The following is an 11,004-nucleotide window of genomic DNA, read 5'->3' as shown; positions in this document are numbered from 1 at the left end:
GTGTGGTGCTGCAGGGCTCTCTGGCTGATGTAATTTATGCTATCTATTTTGCTAGTGTGAGAAGAGAGCGTCCTGAAGCCAGTGCTCTTCATGCAGAGTGCTCCTGTGGGAGGCTGTGAGCCAGCGCCGGCTGAGCTACCGCCATTCTCTTCCCTTTCACCGTCCGTCTATGCAATGACCGTACGTGTGGAAAAAAAAGATGCTCAATCTGCATGGCGGTATAAGATAATTAAAAACACCACATTGTAGCTGTCGGCTACGAAGGAAAATTGGACGCGTTGTCACCACAGGTATTGCTTGTGTAGCCATTCGTCACAGCGAATGTCAGCTTAAGTGAAGATTCTGTATGTGACGCGCAGACGGGAAAGTGTTTGCTTAGATCTCATAAGTCAAATCCATCAGGAGTCCGTAGACAGATTGGACTTTCAGCAGCAGTAAACACTTCACACTGGGTTTTTGGAGCAGGAAAAGATTTGATGTTGACTAAATGTTTATGTGTGGTTGCAGGACCGTAATCCATTTCTATGACAACAGAGAAGGGCTTGGCTGGGGAAATGAAGACCGCAATGGAGGGAGATGCCAGGAGAACCAATCAGGTGGGAGCACTGTGGAACTCGAAGCAGCTGTAGATCATTTTACCCAGGCCTCTCAATCACTCAGGGGCCTTCCGGCTTTCTGTTTGATATGCAAGGCAGCCAGCGCGTCCTGCTTGTGCCAGCAACTTAACATCTTAGATCAGCAGCTCGCACTACATCATGCATCTGATGATCGCCTCCTGTGATCAAACATTTTGGATTTAAATCATTTTACAAAACAAGTACATAATTCCTCTTCAGACTCCGAATTCAAGTGCTTTGAATGAAAGACAAAGTACAAGGATTTCCCGCTCACCCACTTAGAGGAAGGGTTTTATTCTCTCTCCAGGCTCCAGAGGACCATGGGGATATGGATGATAGCTCAGAGAAGACCCCCAGCAAAGCCTCCAAATCCCCCCAGAAAAGCACCAAGCGGCCCAAAACCGTCCCTGTCAAAGTCACTCTACTGGATGGCTCCGACTATGAGACGGCAGTCGAGGTATGCTACTCAGTGGTTTGGTGGTGTGATTTGGGAGGAAAAGGAAAACTGAGCTGGTCAGTCCCTGCGGAAGACTTCAATTATGAATATGTGTTTAAAAAATGATTCCATTCTGACTATTTTCATAGTTTTGCACATCCAGAAAGTGGCATAATTGTGGACGAACATTATTTTTCTAATGCAGTAAGGGATTATTTCTGACATTTAATGTGCATAATAATTCTGCCCTAGAGAAAACCTGAATGGATCCAGGAATTTTTATTTCAAATATTTCTACTTGCCTTGGCTTTGTGTCTCAAAAAAAAGTCTCTCTCTGGTCAGTGATTTAACTCCTGAAAGCTCACTCTTTTTCTGCTCCTCTACCTCATTGTCTTCTTTGTGGTAATATTTTGTCTTGTTTGTGCTGGTTTTCTTCTTTTCTTGTCTGACTTTTGTCATTTGTCTCATGTTTTTGTTGTTTTGTTTCACGTTTTTGTTGTTTTCCAACTTTTTGTCTAATCTTTTCTTTCTTGTCCAATTTCTGTCATTTTGTGTCTCATTTATCATTTTGTGTCTTGCTTTTGTCATTTTTTGTGTCATTTGTCCATTTTTTTGTCGATTTGTAACCTTTTGTCTAAATTTTTGTCTTTTTTCTCGCTTTTGTTTTGTGTCTTGTTTTTGTAATATTTTGTAGTTTTTTTGTCAGACTTGTGTCATTTTGTTTCTAGTTTTTGTCCTTTTGTGTTTCCTTTTTGTCTCGTTTGTGTTTTTTTTGCAGCTCAGTGTTGTCTCTGCCCGTCTCCCCACGCCCGCCAGCTTTAGCTTACTAGCTAACTGTGACTATCCTCAAATAGGAATACTGCAGAAGTACTTACAGTGTGCTTACAGTGGCTAATATTGGAGTAATTCAGTTACACATTTTCAAACCAGAAACCAATTCTGCAGAAGATTAATGTTATGGGAAGCTCCACCCCACATGAAACCCTCTAAAGTCCGACTCTGTGCGTTTGAGGCTTTCACTGCTGTTTTAAGGTGGAAATGCTCAGCCATGATGTTGACTTCTTACTTAACTCATGACAGTTTTCTATTAAATCAAACAAACAAAAAAAGCAGTGCATGGACGTGTTCACAAAGTGAAAACCTTGACTTTACTGGAGAGCGTCCTCAATAATGAAAGCACACACAGTATAAAAGTCATGTTGTACACAAAGCATCTGACTCACATCACTCGAGCTTCCCTTTACTGAAGAGATAAAACAGATGAAAGAAAACCTCAGATCTGTGAGCTGCCATGAGTAGATTGTAAATTCTGTGATCTTATCGGCCCTTCTTCTTCTGTATGGGTTGTAATGGCATCAGACTGGACATTTAGAGTCCAACTCATATTTAACTATGTGCTTTTTAAAAACAGCAGTTGATAAACACACACATGAAGTTGCTTTTCTGCAGATCTTCTGGAGATCTGGTGAAGATTTGCTTCATATACAGTGTATAGAACTAGTTGACTACTGCCTTCAAATAAAATGGATTGTGTATTTTAGCTAAACTGTTGGTATCACTTAGTCACAACAAGGCCTGATCCAGGACTAAATTGTATACTGTATCAAACTGTTTCCTGCTACTTGGACATTTCCATCATGGATCAGCTAATAAAATGTGCTAGAGGAAAAAATTTGAAAATAGAAATGACAAAAAAATCAATAGACAAAGTAATAACAAAAATAACGAACTGATTTTGCATAGCTTGTATCAAGTTAAACAGAAACAATCTTGCTTCACTCTAATACATCATATTTTTGTTACTTCCTACCTAGCTGAAATGGTTTTCTCCTAATCTATAGTCACCAGTGAAAGTTTGTTCTCGCCTCCATCAGGACTAGATCCTGTCTGACAGTAGACATATCGCCGTTGTCATGGTGATTATTTGATGGGAACAAAATTATCATAACCGATACAAATGATAGCCAAAGCTACAAAAACAAAATCTGTCCTTTAAAGCTGTTTTCAGCTCCACAGCCAGACACGCGCCTCCCTTTCATAGCTATCCTTATGTAATAGCTTCAGCATCAGCAATTCTGCGATCATGCAGAAACATAATTACAAAAAAAAAAATGAATTCAAGAGGTTGTTTTGCAATTCTGTTAACGTACAGTTTGACTTTTTCCCTCAGCTCTAAAACCCACACGTGCTTCAAATTTCTATTTTGCTTTGCAGGTAATTTTTTTTTTAAAGCATTTTAAGAAGCTGTTGTGCATCTCCCCCATTTGAACAGAGCCCTTGACTCAGCAAGCACACCACAGTGCACCTCTGTGGGATTTAGTCTCCCTTGGTAATACATACCACTGAGTCAGGAAATGCAGCTCGGTTGCTATTCTTACCGAGAGGAGGAAGTGGCAGGTGGAGAGAGGTGAAACGAGCTCTGCACCGTGGCGGAAGGGAAGGAAACCCTCCATAAGATCGTGACTCTTTCGCGTTATGCGTTTGCAAACAGACGGCTGTGGCTCCCCGTTGCTCTTTGTTTATTGGAATTTCGCATTAGCCCACACGCTCGTCAGGAGCAAGTACTGCAGAAAATTAATCTGCTCCTTGAAATGACTCCTGAGTGGTGTCAGGGAGGCTGTTCGGATTCAGGGTACAGAGCTGCATCGATTCTCGTCGTAACCAGCCCTGCAGCCTGATTGGCCGCCGCTGCCGCTGATGGAGTGTGATGCAGCTGGGAATGAGCTCGTTGGCCCCTCAGCCTCATTCATGTCAACTATATTCCTTTTATGGCTTACTGCCTCCCACATGACCTCACATATTTTACCTACAAGAGCCGGCCAGTGGAGAAATATGTCACTCGTCACGCACACACGCATGCATCTTTCCTTAGTTACATGCATGCATACACACACATTTCTTCAGGTCATCTGGGCAGTGACACTGGAGGTAGTGGGCTTTGACAGGAAATCCATGCGGTTGACAGATGAGCGCTCTTACGTTTGACCGGGGAGAAAATAGAATTGGAGGAGGAAAAGATGAAGAGTGGGGTGGGGTAGAGAGAGAGATGGAGAGGAGGAGAGGATGCTGGGATTGCTTGTTTGTGTACTTGTAGTATGAATGGGAGTGTGTATATCAGCGTGTTTGCAAAGGATAAAAGGCAAGCAGGGACAGGATGATGAATGCAGTAACCTCATTTGTTTCATTACAGTCACGATGTCCAGCGAGCACACGGGCCCAGATGATGAAGTAAAGGGAAGCAGCCTGAACCTCCTATTGACGTTTTCCTTCCAACATTATAGATATTGACCGAGCTCAGTGCATTTACGTTGTCCATTCCGTTACCTAGAGCCATACTGTTAAGGGAACAGCTACAACACCTGCTCTGTAGCACAGCTCTGCTTTCAACCTCACAAGAAAAACTGGAAAAAACTAATCTTAAATGAAACATCTGGCTTTTTAAATACAATCCCGAGGAGACCGTTATAACCCGATTTAAGTACTTCAACTTTGGCTGAACGGGATTTTCTCTGCAGGTCCAACCCATGAAATGGTAATGTTCATTTTCACGGTTCATGTGTTTTTACTGGTTAACCGCATGGGCTTGGGAGTTTCCACTTTTATTAGAGAGGCAGAGCTGTTTGTGCATTGCGTTGCGGTAGTCAATGCTTTCTGTGCTACTGATGGCTCAGGGCTCAGCTGCTGACGCCAACCAGATGCGCTATTTAAAAGGTGCCTTATTCGGAATTAGAAATAAAAATGCTTTTGCGCCCTCATCCCCATCCATCCTGTAGTGCCATTATTGAAATGTGTTTCTTTGTAGTCACACTAAACTGTGATCCAAACCAAATCAGCTCTTTAACTTCCTCCACAAAGAGCATCACTTTTGCTGGGAAATGGATGCAGCAGTAGTTAGTAAAAAACTAGGCCAAGAGATACATCTATGACTGTGCAGGATAAAAGCATTAAAGTCCAGACTGACTAACATACATTCCAAGTGTCTTTTTGGAGGAAAGAAAAAACACAGTTCCCCAAAATATGAGGTTCATGTGCTCGTGTGGTTTAGTTGTTAAAAGCAAATGAAAGATTCATAACACTCGGAGCAATCTGTTCCTCTTTTGAAAAGGCAGAAAATGGAATAAAATCAGTTTATCTACAGTGTATTCTGCATCATTTCTTTCCATTACAACCGCACTCATCATAAAATGCGTCCCTGCATAACCTCTCATGCTTGCTTTCCTCTGGGGAGGTTGGAGTCTGCAGAGCCTGTGAAGACTCAAATGCGCTCAATGTTTTTGCTCAAGGCAACTTAAAAATGTACATTTCCGAATATTTGAGGTCAGTCTGCCGGACAGAGGGGCAGTTTTTACAACGAAGAGGAAATAAGAATATTGAGAAGGCTAAATGAAATGAATCATTAAACAACAAAGAAATAAACATTAAGTTTGTCTTTTTTCTGGAATCTATATAATTAGAAAGCAAACAAAAGGAAGAAATGCCGAAATTTCTTTGGTAAGGCATTTCTTTTAATACGGTAAAGCAAATGAAGTGTGTGTCCACACTGGTACATTTTCATTATTACTTTGCTGTGGTGACGCTGCAAATCCGCACTACTTTTCATCCAGAAATTTTAAAACAAGGACATTTTGGAAACACGACTGACCTCATTTTAGTTTTAAAACTGCAGATCAAAGTTGTTGTCTGGAAGGGCACAATCAGAGACTTTTGGGAGAAATAACCCAGACACTGGCATTTGCATTCTAATAGGGTCTTATCAGTCACTCTGTGTTCTCGACTGATTTGTCTAGATGTCAGCCAGAGGGACGTTTCACTGTGATTTGTGGCTGGGCTTTGGGGACGTTGGTCAAACAAGAGAACGTTTTTGCGACCACTGAATGAAAACCAGCGGTCAATTCAGCACGGATAATGACTTACCTTGTCTGAACTAGCAGTTGTTGTGCACTTAAGGAGATCTCTGTTCTTACTTTTTGCGCCTTTGCTGCCTCTCTGTAGTTTTTTTTTTTCTACAAGTAAGCAACCAATCCTCTCCTTCATGCTTTCTCTACCATGCACTGGATGAATATATGTGAATGTTCATGTGACATTTGTGAAAAGAATCAGAAATGCTGTCTGGCTGCTAGTTTTTTTTCTTGTTTATTGTTCTCTTATGCCTTATTTGTTTGTCTAGCCTTCATCTGCTATCCTCTCTGCTCCTTTAACCTCACCCTAACCAGTCGAGGCAGATGACTGCTCTCCCTGATCCTGGCTCTGCTGGAGGTTTATTTTGTCTTTGTGGTAAAAGGAAGATCTTCACTTTACTATGTGAAGTGCCTTGTGATGACATATGTTGTGAATTGCAGCTTTATAAATACAACTAAATTGAAAAGGAGGTTTTAAAACGAAAACACATTAGTGTCAACACAGCTGTAAATGTCAATGTTGAGAAGTCAATTAGCAGAGCAAGCAATTAAAAAAAAGCAAACAAGCAAAAACAAACAGGAACAAAAACATGTTTACATGTTAAATATAGTGATTCATACATTATAATACCAACAGCATGATAATTAAGGTCGTGTCTCACGTGGGGTTATGGGAACTGGGTTCAAACCCAGCGTGTTTGTCCAAACAGGGTTGTGTTGCGTGCATGCGTGTAATTTTCTGCAAAATTAGGTAGTTGGTGGTTTGGTTGTAGGTCAATACAGAAGAGTGTAGCAGCCCAGCACCCATAATTTAAGGCTACAATAACTTTTGAGGAGTAGTGGTAATTTAGGATACTGGGATGTTTGGGTTCGTACTACAAAGGTAGTAACCCTAAGGTTTACCTGACGTAGATTAGACTTACCTTGTTAAGAAAACGTCAAATCTATCCACACTTAAAATGTGTTAATTTGAATAACTGACCCTCAACAACTTGGTTGTAGGTAAATAAAATAAAAGCACTTTAATTAAATGTTCTGAGATGGCAAAAAAAAATATTCCTTTCAATTTCATAGTTTTTTAAATGCAAACAACTCAATCTCGTACCTTTTAAATTGGATAATGTCCCTTCCCTTGAAATTCAACTAATGACTAACACAAAACATCATCAATTCACTTGCCTGCTACTTATTTTGTTTACACAGTTTGGAATCCGTACATAACGAAACCGCTTCTTAGATAAAAACTTCCTGTGCCATGGGAATGGTGCCAAAAATAAAAGCCCGCAACATTAAAATATATTCTTTCAAAATAAAAGCATGAAGTGAACGGTTATTTTAACACTAACAACACAAAGCCTTGCAAAAAGTGGTGAAATGATCAACAGACCTTTCTGAGAGTAATCTACACATATGTAGGTCACGTGATTCAGTATCTGTACATGATGTACACATGCATAACACACGCCTGTGCTCAGGGCAAGGTCATTTTATTCGTGGGTATATCTATATTAAATGGCCACACTCTTTCGTGCCGTGATTTCTGATCATCATCATCAGTAAAAATAATAATAATAATAATAATAATAATAAAATGCTGTATTTCTACAAAAATATGCTGCGTGAAATGCAGCATATTCCATGCCATTCCATGCCATATGAAGGAATGAACAGCCTTGGCAGAGTACTGCGCTCTGAGTGCTGTTCTTGTCTGTTATGTTAACACAAAGTAAACAACCTCCCACTAAATAACGGTATTATTCAGTAATTTGTGGGCGCACACATACATATACTCACACACCAACCCCAAAACATCGCAGTTGATCTCCAGCTGGTCGCCGTCATCCCGGTGCAGAGCAAAAAAACCCCACGGTGATTTACAGACATTAGTCCACGGAATCCTCTCAGCGGTCAGCAAACTCACAGTTAGCAGCTAGCAAAATCCATGTAGTTTCAGTAGCCAGCCGATGAACAATCCAATGTCCCAGAAACGCAGGTTAGAGGTGCGGCAGGTAAACTCCTGGTCCAGAACCACCTCAGTCTGTCCGGTTCAAAGTCCACTCATGACGCTCACCTTGCCGTAGCTTTAGCCGTTAGCTTTAGCGGTTAGCTTGAACCCGCTCACACGGAATCTCCGGACAACTACACACAGCTCGCAAGGCAAATATAAGATTTAATAAGCAAATCTAACTAACAGTAACTTGGACAACTTGTTTGACATCCAAAATACCCTTCCATTCACCTGGCTTGTTTCTTCGCTTCCCAACTTTTATTTCGCCCCCGAACATTCTCTTCCTCATCCCCAGTCAATCACCACACAGAAAAACTACTTGACCTTCCACCCTTGACCAACAAACGGCTAACCAAAATAAAAGGAGTAATCTGCGTTGTTTCATTTTCTCATCCTCTAAATGTAGTTATTTAGATCACCTTCCCACACACACTCAAACTCATTGTAGTTCAGAAGCCACATTCAGCCCAATTTGATCTTCAGTGGGCCGGAACAGTAAAACCAGAGCATAATAATCTAGAAATAACTCCAAATTCTAATCACAGATATCTGGAAGTGAATGATAAAGTGTTTTACTTTATGATCAAAACAACAAAAATCAGACAAAAAAAGAAAAAAAAACAGGAGAAAATATTACAAAAATGAGACATAAAAACGTAAAGTATGGAATGCAATTTTAGAGAGATTATAATGAACGCTGACCTGTGTGGAGATCTTAGAAGCCAGAAGAAAGTGTGTGAGTGATCTTTTCCCTGAAATGCTGCATGGAGGGGCACAACCAGAAGGCATGGACGTGATTATCAATGTGCATAGTGCGGTGTGAGCAATGTGTGGGCTCCTGAATCCCATATTGAACAGTTTTTGCTCATGCCTGGCAGGAGCAAAAGAAAGGTCAGTGTCACACATGCGGGGTATGGTAATAGCCTTGCTTGAACTTGGAAGTCTTGTAGGGATTAAATACTTTTTCCTCCGATAGGTTATGATTTTGCACTCTCGCACCAGATAGTGTCAGTTTTCTGTTTTTATGTTGTTGGCTTTTTTTTTTTTTTTAGCTCATATCCTCAGGTCTCTGGCAGCAAAACATACTACATGAGCCCTCAAACCTCATGCAGGTTAAACAAGACAATTTTCAGGCTGACTGACTCTAAAGACTGACTGTAAACATAGTCTGACTCACTGGATGTAGGATGTGGGTTTAAGCCTTCTATTGGCTGCTCCTGTCAGTTATTTTGGGCACCACTGATCTCAGAAGTACAAATTTCATTGATGAATAGCTGCAAAAATTTCTGCCACAGAAAATAAACGCTGAAATTTTCAGGAGGAGAAATTAACTAGTAAGCATTGGTAAATTTAGAACTGTGCAAACAACAAGTTACTTCCTGATAACATACAACAACTGTTCAGAAGCAACATTAGAACCTATGAATTATGTAGATTTAAATTTTAACTCTTTGTACCACCATGAAGACTAGGTGCCTATTAATTTATGGGGTAAGATTACCGAAAATCGTCAAAACCATAAAATAATTTTTATAAAAAGAATACAAAAAAAGATCTCTTGAAAACTGTAATAATATGAAATGGTAAATGTGTTCTTAGAGTTTCTAAAGAGGTGTACATGTATAAGGTTTGACGCAAAAAGGAAACAGGAAGTAACTAGAAAAGCACTCGGAGAGCGCATACCTCCGCCATGCCGTTTGTCTGTCCGTCTGCGTGTGTGTGTGTGTGTGTGTGTGTGTGTGTGTGTGTGTGTGTGTGTGTGTGTGTGTGTGTGTGTGTGTGTGTGTGTGTGTGTGTGTGTGTGTGTCTGTTTGTCTGTTAACAGCATAACTCAAAAAGTCATGGACGGATTTTCACCAAATTTTTTACAGGATGTCCGGAAGAGCAAGAGTAAGAATCGATTAGATTTTGGAGGTGATCCGAATCACCGTCTGGATCCAGGAATTTTTTGAAGCTCTCTGTCTCAATTGTCCTTCGACCTTCAAAAAATTCCTGGATCCAGACGGTGATTCGGATCACCTCCAAAATCTAATCGATTCTTACTTTTGCTCTTCCGGACATCCTGTAAAAATCCGTCCATGAATTTTTGAGTTATGCTGTTAACAGACAAACATACAGACAGACACACACATACACACACACACACACACAGACGGACAGACAAACAAACTCCGGTGATTACATAACCTCCTGGCGGAGGTAATGAGTTAAACTTCGTTCTACTCGTTTTTAGACATTATTACCTCCGCCAAGGAGGTTATGTGACACCCGGCATTTGTGTGTCCGTCTGTCTGTCTGTCTGTCTGTCTGTCTGTTAGCACGATAACCCAAAAACGCCTGGGCAGAGTCACATGAAATTTTGAGGGGATGTAGACTATGGTAAGAGGAAGAGCTGATTTAATTTTGGTGGAAATCCGGAAAGGATCCTGGATTCTGGATCACTTTGAATTTTTTAGTATGTTTCAGTATGTGGTCCAAAATACGACCAAAAACATCATAGGTTAGTATGTTGTCCAACAAATTGGAGCGAGGTGTCCAGATAGCTCAACTGGTTAAGAAGGTGATTTGTAAACAAAATCGTGTCAGATTCGATTCCAGCTCATGATCCTTTACTGCATAGGTTTCCTGTTTTCCTTTCTATCCTTGGCGGAGGTCTGCACTCTCTGATTGCTTTTCCTAGTTTTAAGTTTGGTTTGGTTTTATTCAACCCTGGGGTGGGAAAAAGGCTCCATGTGATGAATGTTGGTGTAATTGTGATGCTGGTTTTTAGTTTTATACTTTTCCAAATGCTGCTAATGACCAGCTCATGCTCCATAACAACAGAGTCAGAGGATCACAGAGGTTGCAGTATTTAGAACTCTGCACCATGTCGAAATATTCAACAAAACACAAACACACAGTTGACACAGTGAAACCTGGTGACTACAACTTAAATCTGTAGTTGTTACAAAAAGAGAAAACAGCCTCCTCACTTCACATGTAACTCCTACGTTACAATCCTAATTTACATAAAGAAATACAACAAATGGGCCCTAATTATATTCC

The 11,004-nt window shown here is 40.6% G+C and overlaps 1 protein-coding gene across 1 annotated transcript in view; it reads left to right on the top strand.

Moving 5' to 3' along the window:
• Window positions 1-521: 521 nt before the first annotated feature.
• The window catches only part of si:dkey-178k16.1 (band 4.1-like protein 1), a 37,177-nt gene continuing 26,694 nt past the window's right edge, over window positions 522-11,004 (top strand). Inside the window, 2 exon segments of the mRNA XM_022206552.2 lie at window positions 522-596; window positions 925-1,074. Coding sequence (XP_022062244.2) covers window positions 525-596; window positions 925-1,074 — 222 coding nt within the window. The 5' untranslated portion in view covers window positions 522-524.

The sequence above is a fragment of the Acanthochromis polyacanthus genome, chromosome 6, assembly GCF_021347895.1.
Source record: "Acanthochromis polyacanthus isolate Apoly-LR-REF ecotype Palm Island chromosome 6, KAUST_Apoly_ChrSc, whole genome shotgun sequence".
NCBI lineage: Eukaryota > Metazoa > Chordata > Actinopteri > Pomacentridae > Acanthochromis > Acanthochromis polyacanthus.
The sequence above is the reverse complement of the archived record's forward strand: the minus strand, read 5'-3'. Positions and strand labels throughout refer to the sequence as shown.